The sequence below is a fragment of the Centropristis striata genome, chromosome 7, assembly GCF_030273125.1.
Source record: "Centropristis striata isolate RG_2023a ecotype Rhode Island chromosome 7, C.striata_1.0, whole genome shotgun sequence".
In the NCBI taxonomy this organism is placed as follows: Eukaryota; Metazoa; Chordata; class Actinopteri; order Perciformes; family Serranidae; genus Centropristis; species Centropristis striata.
In genome coordinates this window covers 41322440-41338807 of record NC_081523.1, presented here as the reverse complement: position 1 = coordinate 41338807, position 16368 = coordinate 41322440, and the positions used below count along the sequence as shown (strand labels likewise).

At 37.2% G+C, this 16368-nt stretch overlaps 1 protein-coding gene across 1 annotated transcript; it reads right to left on the bottom strand.

Moving 5' to 3' along the window:
- Window positions 1-140: 140 nt before the first annotated feature.
- Window positions 141-14580, bottom strand: LOC131975073 (protein HIRA-like). Its single transcript, XM_059337609.1, has 5 exons — window positions 14373-14580; window positions 7919-7981; window positions 5838-5948; window positions 3137-3227; window positions 141-400 (listed from the first exon to the last, which is right to left on the bottom strand). Exons 1-5 carry the CDS (start codon window positions 14407-14409, stop codon window positions 274-276), a joined length of 429 nt encoding a protein of 142 aa, XP_059193592.1. The 5' UTR covers window positions 14410-14580; the 3' UTR covers window positions 141-273.
- Between the last annotated feature and the right edge of the window lie 1788 nt (window positions 14581-16368).

The window sequence follows — 16368 nt, the reverse complement described above, 5'->3', positions numbered from 1 at the left end:
TTTATTTCATTTTAATTTATTTGTGACCTTAAAATAACATTAAATATTTGTAATTTTCTGAAAGTAGTTGTTTGTTCATTACCGAGGCATTTATTAGAAGGCCATATATGGTTAAAATGGGGTAAATGTGAATAACTGCGGTGCAGGTCGATTTAAGGTGTGACCCTAAATGTTCTGCTTGTGGCCCTAAAAACTTCCAGTTAGGATCAGCAGTGCTCCTCGTTAGAGGAGTTAGTCTGGAGTGTGTTCATCACACACAGATAGATGCTTCATTCATCCTGTTAGTGTGTGTGTGTGGCTCTCACCTCCAGTGTGGTTTCTGAGGATGGTGACACACCTCCACTGCTCCACGTTGGCCAGCTTACTGCTCGACCCGAACACTGTGCTGGGACCGATGAACCTACACACACACACACACACACACACACACACACACACAGACACAGACACAGACACAGACACAGACACACACACACACACACACACACACACAGAGTTAAAATCTAACAGCGTGGACCTCCAGGAGCCTGATCCATACATTAAATCAGGCTTATTTCAGTTAAGCCTGGTTTATTTAAAGCAGCAGACCTGAGTTCAAATACAAATCTTTACATTTCATTTCAATTTAAACAACAACTTACTCAATTTAAACTTCTTTGGCTGCAATATTACTTCATAAACTGTTGAAGCAGGATGGTAAGAGCACATACATCACCTGTGTTTGCACATTGTGTGTGTGTTAGGGTTGTCAAAAGTATCGATACTCTAAAAAGTATCAATACTTAAAACGCTGTATCTGGATACGATACTCATTTTCAAAAGTATCGATTATTTATTTATTTTTTGCACTACCTCAGACCTGAAGCTTGTTATCACAGTTGCAGTTTCTTTTGCACAACTGTTTTTTATTATAAATATTTAACCTGTGGTTCTATTAATTTTAACATGTTGCATTTTTCTTGTTAATAAAAATAGTTTTATTAGGGCCCGAGCAGGCAACGACCTGCGAGGTCCCTATTGTATTTCGAATGATTATTTAGGGCCCGAGCAGGCAACGACCTGCGAGGTCCCTATTGTATTTCGAATGATTATTTATTATTTATTTTTTTATTATTATTCTTCTTCCCAAATGATCGCATATTTCACTGCCTGAACATACCCCAAAACTCATGAAACTTTAAATATAAGTCACACATGGTGAAAAATTTTATAATCTATTGTCATCCTGAATTTCCACCACTTAGGTGGCGCTATAATAAAGGAAAGTGCGTTTAGGCTAATAACTTCCACATACTTTATCGCACATTCAAAAAACTTATATCCACGCGTTCACTGAGTTGTGCTGAATCTCGTGATATAGGCCACTCCCATTTTCGCCTACCGTTTTTTTTCGCAAATTCGCGAAATGTCGCAAACCTACTTTTTCGAACTCCTCCTAGGCAATTTCATCGTTTTGCACCAAACTTTGCACACAGCATCTATGGACCCTCATGACAAAAAGTTATTAAAAGAATTTTGATTACCCTAAGAATACTCAAGTTATTAAATAACAACTTCCTGCAGATTTCGTTCAAAACAGGAAGTGTTGCATATCTCCACATTGGTGTGTCTGAATGACATGAAACTCAGGTTACTACTTCCGCATGAGCCCCTGAGGCACGCTGCAAAATTTTGGGCGATGACCACTAGGTGGCGCTCTTTAAATTCAAGTATTTTATATCTCCAAGTCAGTTGGTCGGATTAACACCAAACTTGGTATACTTATTGTCAATGCCCTCCTGAGGATAACCCTTGAAGGTTTTATTGATCGGCCCCTAGGTGGCGCTCTGGCGGCAGTTTAATTTAATAAATGCCACTGTGCCCAGACCATAAGACTTAAGGCAATGAAATTCATAGGGGTGGTATAGACTGGCCCCTGTAATGCACAAACCCCGACGGAAGCATGCCCCGACACGCGTGTACTGCGAGGGCCCGTTCAGTACTGCGCGCAGTCCTAGTTATTTTTATTTTTTTTTTTATTTTTCTTCTTCCCAAATGATCGCATTTTTCACTGCCTGAACATACCCCAAAAGTCATGAAACTTTAAATATAAGTCACACCTGGCGAAAAATTTTATAATCTATTGTCATTCTGAATTTCCACCACTAGGTGGCGCTATAATAAAGGAAAACGCGTTTAAGCTAATAACTCCCACATACTTCATCGCACATTCAAAAAACTTATATCCACGCGTTCACTGAGTTGTGCTGAATCTCGGGATATAGGCCACTCCCATTTTCGCCTGGAGTTTTTTTTCGCAAATTCGCGAAATGTCGTAAACCTACTTTTTCGAACTCCTCCTAGGCAATTTCATCGTTTTGCACCAAACTTTGCACACTGCATCTATGGACCCTCATGACAAAAAGTTATTAAAAGAATTTTGATTACTCAAATAATACTCAAGTTATTAAATAACAACTTCCTGCAGGTGGCGCTATTTTCAACACAAAACACAAAGTGTTGCATATCTCCACATTGGTGTGTCTGAATGACATGAAACTCAGGTTGCTGCTTCCCCATGAGCCCCTGAGGCTCGATGCAAAATTTTGGGCGATGACCACTAGGTGGCGCTCTTTAAATTGAAGTATTTTATATCTCCAAATCGGTTGGTCGGATTAACACCAAACTTGGTATACTTATTGTCAATGCCCTCCTGAGGATAACCCTTGAAGGTTTTATTGATCGGCCCCTAGGTGGCGCTCTGGCGGCAGTTTAATTTAATAAGTGCCACTGTGCCCAGACCATAAGACTTAAGGCAATGAAATTCATAGGGGTGGTATAGACTGGCCCCTGTAACGCACAAACCCTGACGGCAGCATGCCCCAACACGCGTGTACTGCGAGGGCCCGTTCAGTACTGCGCGCAGTCCTAGTTATTATTATTTTTTATAATTATTATTATTATTATTTTATTATTATATTATTATTATTATTTATTATTTTTATTACTTTGTTTTTATCCTGGTGGTATCGAAAATGGTATCGAGTATCGAATATTTTCCTGAGTATCGGTATCGAGTTGAACATTTTAGTATCGTGTGTGTGTGTGTGTGTGTGTGTGTGTGTGTGTGTGTGTGTGTGTGTGTGTGTGTACATACGCAGCTCTCTTCCAGACCATGACCAGCTTGTCGTCCCCTCCTGATGCCAGGTAAAGCCCGTTGTTGGACCAGCGCACACAGTTCACACATGCTGCAGAGACAAACACACCGCGGTTAGACATACAGTGTGCGTGTGTGTGTGTGTGTGTGTGTGTGTGTGTGTGTGTGTGTGTGTGTGTGTGTGTGTGTGTGTGTGTGTGTGTGTGTGTGATGTTGGCGGTAAGAATAGAACCGACCGTCATTAAACCATCTGGAACATTATCACACCAACTAAACCGTCTAATGCTGCCAGACACTGAGCAGCAACGTGTCAAATATAATAAAATACACCAAACACACACAGATGGACACAATAAAGTTATTCATTTATTTATAGGATTATACTTTGGACATGATACAATACTAAAAATATATTTTTTTAAAATATTGATACATTTAAATTATTTATTTATTGATATGATTATATTTTAGACATGACACAACACTAAAAAAATAAAAAATACACAGCAATGAATTGAAATGTCTGTAGGTTGAAGTTTAATTCATCAACTCCTACCTGCTACGTTTCTTTTGATTGTTTGTTTAGTTTCTGATGGTATTCCGATTTGTTTTATTTCATTTGTATTCATTTATCTTTGACCTAATGGGTTTCGAGCCCCTCTGTTTTTGTTTATAATTTATTATTATTTTTATTTAATTTGAATGATTTGGCTTAATATGTAATCACTGTGGTGTATATTAAAAACAAATAAATACAAATAATTATAATAATATAATATAATAATATATAAATAATATAATATATCAGGAAGATATAGAAAGCAAAAAAAATAGCATCTATTTAAAAAATGTATTATTACTTTTTAATTTTATTTATTTATTTGCATGATTGTTTTTTTTTTGTTTTTTGTTTTTGGGGTTGTTGTTTTGTTTTTTTGGGTTTTTTTTTTTTTTTGGGGGGGGGTTGTTTTGTTTTTGATGGTATTTGGATTTGTGTTGTTTTTGAGCCCCTCTGTATTTCTTTTACACTTTAAACAATTTCTTTATTTTAATTTTTAATGTTTAATTATTTGGCTTTGTATGTTTTGTCATTCTCCTCCTATAAATAAAATATATCAGGAAAATATAGGAAGCAAAAAAAATTTGAATTATCTCATTTTTTAATTAGTATTATTACTTTTTATATTCTATTTATTTGCATGGTTCTTTTTGGCTTTTTTGAGGTTTGCTTGTTTATTTGTAGTGTGATGTCGTTTATGTCGACCAAGCTGTGTGTGTAACAGAACTTGAAAAGCAATAAAAAGATTCAAATAATAATTTCTTTGAATACAACAGTGGATTTACACGTAGCAGCAGGAGTTGCAGCTCTTGTTCTACTGGTTCAAACTGTTGAATAAAAATTGAAATAAATAGTAAAATCAAGGCCATTTGGAGCCTGAATGTGAACACAGAGAGATAGTGCAGAGAGGAGCAGCGCAGCAGCAGTTAAACAGGAGCTGAAATGATCATTTCAGTCAATCTAACGGCCGCTAGGTCGGCTTTGATCTCTACAGGAAGCTGCTGAAATCACACAAATCTCTCCTTGTCTCCTTGTTATTCTCTGTGTTAATCTATAATAATGGATCAAGTCCCCAGTTTGTCTTTACAGGCACACAGAGCTGCCGTTTAAAAACAACACGTCGATAAAAATAAGGCCATTACCTCCCCGTCTGTCTGGTGCTTTGTGTCTGACGCTGCAGCTGCTCATAGAGACAGATCACCTGCTGCTCTCAGCTCAAACTGTTCAACACTCTGAACACATGTTCTACAGCACATATCACTGGAATAAATAATAGAGGTGGGCAAAATAAATACTGCATAGTATCGTGACATTTTGTGTGGCTATATTATATCGATTCATGGCCGCAAAGTATCATTATTTAGTGTTCAGACGGCCGTAGTGGGCTCACTTTTAGGATTATACTGTATTTATAATCCCAACACTTATGTGCGCCAGGATATTGTGTTGGGAGGTTGTCCAAATAACTCTGCAAAGTTAGGCTAAAGTTTTGGGGGGGGGGTTTACCAATTTTTTTTTATATTTTTACATTAAATGTAAAGTTTTACTGTGAGAAAAACAGTTAATCTGCGAGTAGAATTTCCAGAAGAGAAGTCAAAATCGCAAAAAAAAAGTCAAAATTACCAGAAAAAAAGACAAAATTCTAAGAAAAAAAAGTCAAATTTACCAGAAAAAAGTAAAAATGATCAGAAAAACTGTAGAGATTGTGCGTCAGGATGTCGTGTCGGGAAGTTGTTGAAGTAACGCTGCAAAGTTTGGCTTTTTTTAGTGTTTTAAAAAAACATTGAGAGCAGTGAAGCTTGTTTGTAAAGTTTGATAAAATGCTGCAGTTGTTGTCGTCCAACATGTTTGATATCAGTTCAGTTCAGTTTGACTGGATACTTTCCATGGTTTTCTTGATAATAACCAAAATCATTAACAAGAAAACCATGTTAAATGTCTAGATATCAGCTCTTAAATTAAACTCTTATCAGCTATTTTTGTTGTTATTATATTTGTCAAAACAAGTGTCCCTTTAGTTGTACCAGACATTAAAATGAACAAGAAAATGAAGAAAACAAGGGTGGTCTAATACTTTTTTCCCATGACTGTATATCGATTAACCCAACACTCTACAGTCACACAGACAGATGAGCTGCTCACCGAGGTGATTGTCCATCTGGCAAAGCATTTTGGGAATATTCTCGTTCTTCTCGTCCTCCTCTCTGAGGACCGGCGCCATGTTCCAGATCATCACCTTACCAGAATCCTCTCCTGAGAAAAACAAACAAAAAAACAATATAAAAACTCCCAAAACTGACTCTGTTTTATCACAGCAAGACTTCTTTGTGTTTTATTTTGAAAATCCTGAAGTTTGAGGCTGCAGGAGAACATTTATAATGATGTGGTTCAGATTAAGAAGAGTTTAAAAAAGGAATGGATGGATGCATAGAGTCATGGATGGATGGATGGATGGATGCATAGAGTCATGGATGGATGGATGGATGGAGTCAAGGATGGATGGATGGATGGATGGATGCATAGAGTCAAGGATGGATGGATGGATGGATGGATGGATGCATAGAGTCAAGGATGGATGGATGGATGGATGGATGGATGCATAGAGTCAAGGATGGATGGATGGATGGATGGATGGATGGATGGATGCATAGAGTCAAGGATGGATGGATGGATGGATGGATGGATGGATGGATGCATAGAGTCAAGGATGGATGGATGGATGGATGCATAGAGTCAAGGATGGATGGATGGATGGATGGATGGATGGATGGATGGATGCATAGAGTCAAGGATGGATGGATGGATGGATGCATAGAGTCAAGGATGGATGGATGGATGGATGGATGGATGGATGGATGGATGGATGCATAGAGTCAAGGATGGATGGATGGATGGATGGATGGATGGATGGATGGATGGATGGATGCATAGAGTCAAGGATGGATGGATGGATGGATGGATGGATGCATAGAGTCAAGGATGGGTGGATGGATGGATGATGGATGGATGCATAGAGTCAAGGATGGATGGATGGATGGATGGATGGATGGATGGATGGATGCATAGAGTCAAGGATGGGTGGATGGATGGATGGATGCATGCATAGAGTCAAGGATGGATGGATGGATGGATGGATGGATAGAGTCAAGGATGGATGGATGGATGGATGGATAGAGTCATGGATGGATGGATGGATGCATAGAGTCAAGGATGGATGGATGGATGGATGGATGGATAGAGTCAAGGATGGATGGATGGATGGATGGATGCATAGAGTCAAGGATGGATGGATGGATGCATAGAGTCAAGGATGGATGGATGGATGGATGGATGCATGCATAGAGTCAAGGATGGATGGATGGATTGATGGATGGATGGATGGATGCATAGAGTCATGGATGGATGGATGGATGGATGCATGGAGTCATGGATGGATGGATGGATGAATGGATGGATAGATGAATGGATGGATGGATGGATGGATGGATGGATGGATGAATGGATGGATGGATGGATGGATGGATAGATGAATGGATGGATGGATGGATGGATGGATAGATGAATGGATGGATGGATGAATGGATGGATGGATGAATGGATGGATGGATGGATGGATGGATGGATGGATGGATGGATGGATGGATGGATGGATGAATGGATGTGTGTGTGTGGCAGCAATACGTTTCCGTATGAAGCACTGGACATGATCTCAGTGACAAATGCAGGATTCTTTTATTATTAAAGCACTTTCAAGGTCCCTAAATCAAATATTTCTCGACTCTATAAGCCTTTATCAGACCATTTATTTTTCTACAATAATGGAACTGGGAAAAATACATTTTACAGAACTGATTTACACCCACAGCAACCGATGCACATTATCACTATGTTTATTTTACCAGCTGTTCACGTTACCTTTGTTTTTCATTGTGATTATTTAATATTTGCTCATTTCAGGAATAATGCATCAACAGAGGACTTCTCCAGCAGTGAACAAGGAGGGAACACAAGGAAATAACTTTCCTTTTTCAAACAAATATGAAGACAATATAGTTTAATTTGAAACATTAAAAGGTTTTGAGGTTTACAGGAGTGATTGTGAAGATGAAGCACCAGATCATGTCAAAATTTAAGCATTTTCACATAGTTTATTCAAATTGAAACATAACTTTTAAGACTTTGTGCGACCCCTGATAATTCTCATGAGTGTAAACTGCTCTTACCTTGCCCGCCGGTTGCAAATTTCGTCCCATCAGGGTGGATGTCAACTGAAAATATGGGTTTGCCTGTAAAACACAACACAAACGTGAAGATTACATGTTTGTGAAATCAGTTTTTGATGGACACATTGAGACATGATAAATTTCATTTCGTCTGTGGTTGTGTTTGTGACTGTGGATTAGCTCAGCGTACACGCTCACGTTTTTCTGTAAACGAGCCAATTAGTGAAGTTACTTAGACCAGTAGTTCTCAACCTTTTTGAGTCGTGACCCCCAATTTAACATGCATGTTGTCCGTGACCCCCACTCACTGAACACAATCTCACATGCACAGTTCAGATCACCCAAAAAAGACACAAAATGACCAAAAAAAGGAAACAAAATGACCAAAAAAGACACAAAATGACCAAAAAGACACAAAATGACCAGAAAAGACACAAAATGACCCAAAAAATAAAACAAAATGTCCCAAAAAAACACACAAAATGACTAAAAAAAAGACACAAAATGACCAAAAAAAGGCACAAATTGACCACAAAATGATCAAAAAAGACACAAAATGACCAAAAAAAGACACAAATTGACCACAAAATGATCGAAAACAAACACAAAATGACCAAAAAAGACACAAATTGACCACAAAATGATCAAAAAAGACACAAAATGACCAAAAAAGACACAAAATGACCAAAAAAAGACATTAAGTGACCAAAAAGACTAAAACACATGAACACTTTAACACAGTGGAGACAGAGCTGACTTCCAAAATGATTTGGCGACCCCCAGAAATCATCTCACGACCCCAAATGGGGTCCCGACCCCAAGGTTGAGAATAGCTGACTTAGATAATAAATTTAATTCCCCAACTCTATCTATATCTAATAAAACTAAATTCCACATTAAACCAGTTGTTATACAAGTTTTACTTACTTTATACACATACAAATACTTCTACACACACACACACTAGAGATCATGTTGAGGTAAAACTAATCATCTCAAATCAATAACGAGTCGTGTCATTAATAAGCTGCTGGTCTGTGTGGTGAGAGGTTTTAAAAGGCGTGGGAGCCTTTATTTGTGTCTCTGTGTTTCATTTGACTTTGATTGTTGTATGACTGTTTTTGGGAGGGAGTTAGTAGTGGATCAAGTCTTTCATCAAGCAAAAAAAATCTGCCCAAATGTGAGGATTTGATACTTTTCTGTTTTGAATCAATATAAACTGAGTATATTTGAGTTTTGGACAGTTGCTTCAGAAAAAACAACAAATCTAACAGTGTCACCTGATTCAGAATTCTAACAAATAAGAGTAAATATGACCATGAAACTTTCCCAAACTGACTGTTTATTTTAACACCAGACGTTTTAGCTCCTCGGGCTCGTTTACGGTGTTTAAAATAAGGTGTTTTTGCTAAAATATTGTCAAAAACATTAAACAAGAAGTCACTGTAAGACAACAACTTTATCATGGGTCATTTGGCATGGAGGTTAGCTGGATATTTATGTATCCAGAGACCCCCTCAAAAACAAAATATCTCATCTTAAGAGATCCATGTGTTGAAATAAAACATTTTAACACTGGAAAAAGGAGGCAGCTCTTTTATAGCTGCTTATTTTGAGAGTCACAGAGCATCAGAACTGAAACATCTGTTGATTTTGCAGCATTTAAACTTTAAAAATAAAAATGATTTGCTTGCTGTCTGAGCTGTAACTGGTGTCAGTTATGGGCCGTTAGATATGATACACAAGCATCTGGATATTTAGTTTTCTGGCTTGTCGTGATAGATACAAACATGTAAGATGTGTTACAGACAAAAAGAATAATCTATAAACTAATAACTTGCCTGTTATGACATTAATGGTTAGCTGCATGATAAATTCAGGCCATTTCTCCAACGGTTAACTTTCACCAACAGACACTTTTTGGCTACACGTTGAGCTTGTTCACGGTCACTAAATTAAAATATGTTAGCAAAATATCTCCTCTTAAGAGGTCCACATGCTGAAATTAAACATTTGAACTTGTGCACAATGGAAACACATAGTAGCTCTTTTGGTAGCTGCTTATTTTGAGAGTCAAAGAGCTTAAACATTGAAACACCTCCTGATGTTTCTGCAGCTTTTAGACTGTAACTGGTGTCAGTTATGGGCCGTTAGATATGATACACAAGCATCTGGATATTTAGTTTTCTGGCATCTTATGATTATGCTTCCAAGACCAAAAATAATAACTAAAAACAAATAACTTGCTTGTAATGACTTTTTAATTCAGGCCATTTCTCCAACGGTTACTCTCCCAAACTGACAGCTTTTCACCAGCAGAAACTTCATTAAATTAAAACATGTTAGCAAAAAATCTCTTCTCAAGAGGTCTATGTGTTGAAATAAAACATTTTAACTTGCACACTGGAAACACCAACAGACACATTTTAGATGCATGTCGTGCACATTGACCGTCACCAAATTAAAATCTGTTAGCAAAATATCTTGTCTCCAGAAGTCTACAGCTGCTTATTTTGAGAGTCAAAGAGCATCAGAAGTGAAACACCTCCTGATGTTTCTGCAGCTTTTAGACTGTAACTGGTGTCAGTTATGGGCCGGTAGATATGATACACAAGGGTGGTTGACGTGAACTCAAATTCAAAGTGAAAAAAGAATAATTCAAAAATATATGTCAAATGACATACAATTATATTCCCTTATATGTGAATAATTCAAAACTGAATGTGTCCATTTCTAATTCTTCATATATTTAGCATATTATTCACTTTTGGTGTGGTAGTCCTAAAATGTGTCCGTCATTATTTCATTCAGAGAATGTTGGACAGATAAGATAGATAAGCCCAAGGCATATTAGTGATGAATATTTTTAATCAATTTACATTATTTTCAATGATCAATCAATGTAAATTGATAAAAATATTCAGATCAATACTTAAACTGCGTTGTACCAAAGGACTACCTTAAGACGACCAGTTCCAACACTGCACGGAAATATTAATATTATGAAAATATTTGAGACAGAAGTGATCTTGTGTCCAGAGATTCTTCTGTCCTTCCTGATTCTGGAAGGACCCCTCTCAGTAATGGGCTGGTCACATTAATGCCTGTTTTATATCGACATCATGGCGTTGCTCCAGGAGGACACCAGTCATAATGTGTCATAATAACTCTACATAGGGACCTTAACACTTCTATCCTCTAGATTCATTAAGTAAACACTCGTATGACATGCATTCAAGTATTTTAATGTATTTAGATTAATTTTTCATTAAATCACAGTTGTTTTAAGATAAGTAATGCTACCTAGGACAGTTGCACCGGTGGACAAATGTCATGTTCAAAACAGAATATTTGCATAGTTGAAGAACGATACTCATTGTTTGCAGATGGATTAGATGGAGAAGAATGAACTGCATATTAAAACATTAATTTTAATGAAATATTATCAAATTTTAGTAATATTTGTCACTGGGAACACAAAAATTGAGCGTCACGTCAACCACCCACAAGCATCTGGTATTTAGTTTTCTGGCGTGTTGTGATGCTTCACAGACGAGTAGAGCCGTAAATACAGTTGACTTCAGTGACATGAATCATTAGCTGACCCTAAATTAAGGCCATCTTCCCAACAGTTAACTTTCCCAAACTCACAGCTTTTCACCAACAGACACTTTTAGCTGCATGTTGAGCTCCTTCACTGTCATTAAAACAATGTGTGTTTCTAATATGACATGTGGGATGTCAAAAACATGACACTACAAGTCATTTTGAGGGGAAAACTTGACATTGGTGATTTGGCAGGTAAGTTAGTTAATGTCATAAGCTAACAAAGTCTATATTTATGTATGCAAAGACCCCCTCAAATAAGAAAATCTCATTTTAAGAGGTCCATATGCTGAAATAAAACATCTTAACTTGTGCCCACTGGAAACACATGGCGGCTCTTTCAGTCGCTGGTTATTTTGAGGGTCACAGAGCAACAAAACTGAAACATTTGGCAGGTGAGTCAGCTATATTTATGCATCCAAAGACCCCCTCAAAAACAGAGGATCTCATTTCTAGAGTTCTACATGCTGACATCAAACCTCTTAACTTGTGCAAGGTCCTAGAAGTTGGTTAATTTATCAATAAAAATACCAAACTGTTTCTGCAGCGTTTTAATTTGAAGGATTTACTTGCTGTCTGAGCTGTAACTGGTGTCAGTTATGGGCCGTTAGATATGACACACAAGCATCTGGATATTTAGTTTTCTGGCTTGTTGTGATAGAAACAAATATGCAGGATGCTTTACAGACAAGATGAATAATCTATAAAACTAATAACCTGACTCTAGTGACATTAAACGTCAGCTGAACCCTAAATTCAGGCCATTTCTCCAACGGTTAACTTTCCCAAACTGGCTTTTCACCAACAGACACTTTTTAGCTTCATGTCGAGCTCGTTCACTGTCACTAAATTGAAATATATTAGCAAAATATCTCGTCTCAAGAGGTTTTCATGTTGAAATAAAACATGTTAACTTGTGCACACTGGAAACACATTGTAGCACTTTTGGTAGCTGGTTATTTTGAGAGTCAAAGAGCTTAAAAATTTAAACATCTCCTGTTGTTTCTGCAGCTTTTAAACTGTAACTGGTGTCAGTTATGGGCCGTTAGATATGATACACAAGCATCTGGGTATTTAGTTTTCTGGCTTGTCGTGATAGATACAAACATGTAGGATGCGTTACAGACAAAAAGAATAATCTATAAAACTAATAACTTGCCTGTTATGACATTAATGGTTAGCTGCATGATAAATTCAGGCCATTTCTCCAACGGTTAACTTTCACCAACAGACACTTTTTGGCTACACGTCGAGCTTGTTCACGGTCACTAAATTAAAATATGTTAGCAAAATATCTCCTCTTAAGAGGTCCACATGCTGAAATTAAACATTTGAACTTGTGCACAATGGAAACACATTGTAGCACTTTTATTGCTGCTTATTTTGAGAGTCAAAGAGCTTAAAAACTGAAACACCTCCTGATGTTTCTGCAGCTTTTAGACTGTAACTGGTGTCAGTTATGGGCCGTTAGATATGATACACAAGCATCTGGGTGTTTAGTTTTCTGGCATCTTATGATTATGCTTCCAAGACCAAAAATAATAACTTAAAACAAATAACTTGCTTGTAATGACTTTTTAATTCAGGCCATTTCTCCAACGGTTACTCTCCCAAACTGACAGCTTTTCACCAGCAGAAACTTAATTAAATTAAAACATGTCAGCAAAAAATCTCTTCTCAAGAGGTCTATGTGTTGAAATAAAACATTTTAACTTGCACACTGGAAACACCAACAGACACATGTTAGATGCAACTGCACATTGACCGTCACCAAATTAAAATCTGTTAGCAAAATATCTCCTCTTAAGAGGTCCACATGCTGAAATTAAACATTTTAACTTGTGCACACTGGAAACACATAGTAGCTCTTTTATTGCTGCTTATTTTGAGAGTCAAAGAGCATCAGAAGTGAAACACCTCCTGTTGTTTCTGCAGCTTTTAGACTGTAACTGGTGTCAGTTATGGGCCGTTAGATATGATACACAAGCATCTGGATGTTTAGTTTTCTGGCTTGTCGTGATAGAAACAAATCTGTAGGATGTAGGACTGCATTTATCTTGTGTGGACTTAACCTAGCTCCTAGTCTCTGCTAATGTATTTTTGCTTTAAGATTGTTAATTGTTTTGCTTAAAGGTTGCTTAGTGTTGCTGCATTCTTTTCTCTTCTTTTCTTCTTTAACATATAACACTCCTTAGCAATGACAGTTGGCTCTTAAAGTTCTGTACTTACTTGATTCCTGTGGTCTATGTCTAGTACCATCAGGTTGATGCACTTATTGTAAGTCGCTTTGGACAAAAGCGTCTGCTAAATGACATGCAATGTAATGTAATGTTTTTACAGACAAGAATAATCTATAAAACTAATAACTTGCCTGTAGTGACATTAATGGTTAGCTGCATGATAAATTCAGGCCATTTCTCTAACGGTTAACTTTCACAGTCTGACAGCTTTCACCACTTTTATCTGCATGTTGATCTCCTTCACTGTCACTAAACAATGTGTGTTTACAAAAACATGAAATTATAAATAACTTTAGGGACAACAACAACAACTTGGACACGGGTCATGTGGCAGGTTAAACTAGCTAGCATCCATGCTAAGGGGGGCTAAGCAGCTAGCTAGCTAATGCTAGCAGCCAGTAGCAGATCTAACAGGAGCAGCGGGGAGAAACACCACCTCAGTGGGTCCGGGTGGAGGTCTACAGGCGGCACGAGAGAGGCTCTGAAGCGGCTGAAAGAGTCAAACAAGTGTCGACCACCTCCTCCTCCTCCTCCACCTCCACCATGCCTCCTAATCAGGTCTCCCTCCGACAACAAAAGCCCAGTGGGTCCAGCAGAGTGGATCTTACCGTTGTGGCTGACCCAGCTCGGCTTCAGCAGCTTCATCCTGTCTACAGATAGCTCCTCTCTTTCTCTTTACAGTCAACAAACACATCCGGCGGCTAGAACCACCGCTACCCGCTCCTTCTTCTCCTTCTTCTGTCTAAACTCTCTCCGACACTTTGTTGTTTCTGTGATTCAACTCCATCTCTGCGGCAGCAGCGGCATCCCCTCCGAGTCTCCGAGTCTCCAGTCCGGACGAGTGACGAGGTGACACCGGGGACGAGTGACGAGGTGACACCCGTAAAGTGTTTCCGTTAGATTTGACCGCGGACAGGAAGCAGCGTGGGCGGGCTGTCACAATAAGAAACTCTGTATACTTTTCAAGTAAATATTTCGGGGAAATTGTCAGTAGCATGTGTTCTGTGCCGTTATTTATATTTTTTAGTGTAATTAATCAAACTTTCGGGATAATGAATGATCGAATTCATCGTATTGGTGTAAAATTTACCGGAACCGTATTTTATTTTGAAAAGTCATATACGTTGCAGTGCGCAAACGCAGAATTTAAACTGTCAAAGACCACATTTTGGAGCTGTGGCCTTGTGTTTCACTGCAACATATACAATCTATATAAGATATACAAGTCCTCCATGGAATATCAGAACAAACCATGGCTAGAAGTGGGAACAACCTGGCATGTTGTTTGATAACTATACATACACACAATATATATATATATATATATATATATATATATATATATATATATATATATATATATATATATATATATATATATATAAAATGTATAATGAATAATGTATTATATGGGTAATTTCAGAATTGCGGGTACACTTTGCGTCTCCCAGAAAAACCTTTGATTATTTCCCCCTAAAAAAGTATTTACTGGGTCTGTTTTAAATAATATTGCTAGCTATATTGAATGTTCACCAATAATACTGTTTGGTGTGTATTTTAGGCACAATTTATATGTAAAATATTCATTCAATGATTCCCACCCACCAATTATTGGCTGTCTTCAGCTTGTGATTCACATGTTCATATTGAATTTACATAAAATAATTCATTAAAATTAGCAGTTTTTTTGTGCTAATTCTATTAATACTTATACTTACAGTTGCACAGAGTATTTATTTTCTGTAATACATGGGATTTCAACATTAAAAATATATATTTTTTATCTGTCCCTATGGTCCGGTCAACTCTGTTACCTCTGTTATAAAACCACATAAAAAAACCCTACAGCATTCAAATAAAAACATGTGACCTGCAGCCAGTGATGTCACTTCCTCTTGCAGAGAAGATTTGGAGGGAATTAATAGTTGTGTCCCAATGTTAAACTTTCTCTCTCATTAACTTGTACAAAATGTTGAGAAACAGTAGATTAATTATATGTCAATTCTGTTACTATGATATTCTAGTGAATCTGTCATTTAAAAAAAAAATATATGATGAAAATTCATAAAATTATGGTTTTATTCATGACATGTGGTATCTGGTTTTAAGCTAGCACGTGGAGTTAAAGAACAAACTGGTGGAAAATGTCAACTCTGTTATTGTCAACTCTGTTACATGTTTCAACATTTCAATGATAACAGAGTGACTGTTTTTGGCCTTTTACACATAGTTTGTCAACTCTGTTATTCATGTCAACTCCATTTACATAGGCGTCAACTCTGTTTGTCACAGTTTTATTTTAAAAAATTCTAATTAAATATGTTTTATTGTTGACAAAGTAACCAGAAGCTGTGTCATAATTAACATTCTCACTATACATGAAATTTCAAAGCATTTCATTCATTTTTTGAGCAATATTTAGAGAAAATCCAAACTGTCTTGGCAACTTTCCAATTAAATGTGTCAATGATTTTACTCCTGAAAAAAGAATCTTTATCTTAGAAAATTTAAAGTTGAATTAGCTGATGTAAAGACAAAAGTTCTCTTAGGAAAGACATGGTTTTAAAATGTATTACATTTGAGTACTATACATATTTACCCTAA

Bases quoted from the DNA above. Each gene is read 5' to 3' on its own strand.
- LOC131975073 (XM_059337609.1), bottom strand. From the start codon at position 14,409: ATGAAGCTGCTGAAGCCGAGCTGGGTCAGCCACAACG. The intron at 7,982-14,372 runs GTAAGATCCACT...TGTGTTTTACAG, and splicing joins GAGCTGGGTCAGCCACAACG to GCAAACCCATATTTTCAGTT. The intron at 5,949-7,918 runs GTAAGAGCAGTT...TGTTTTTCTCAG, and splicing joins ATTTGCAACCGGCGGGCAAG to GAGAGGATTCTGGTAAGGTG.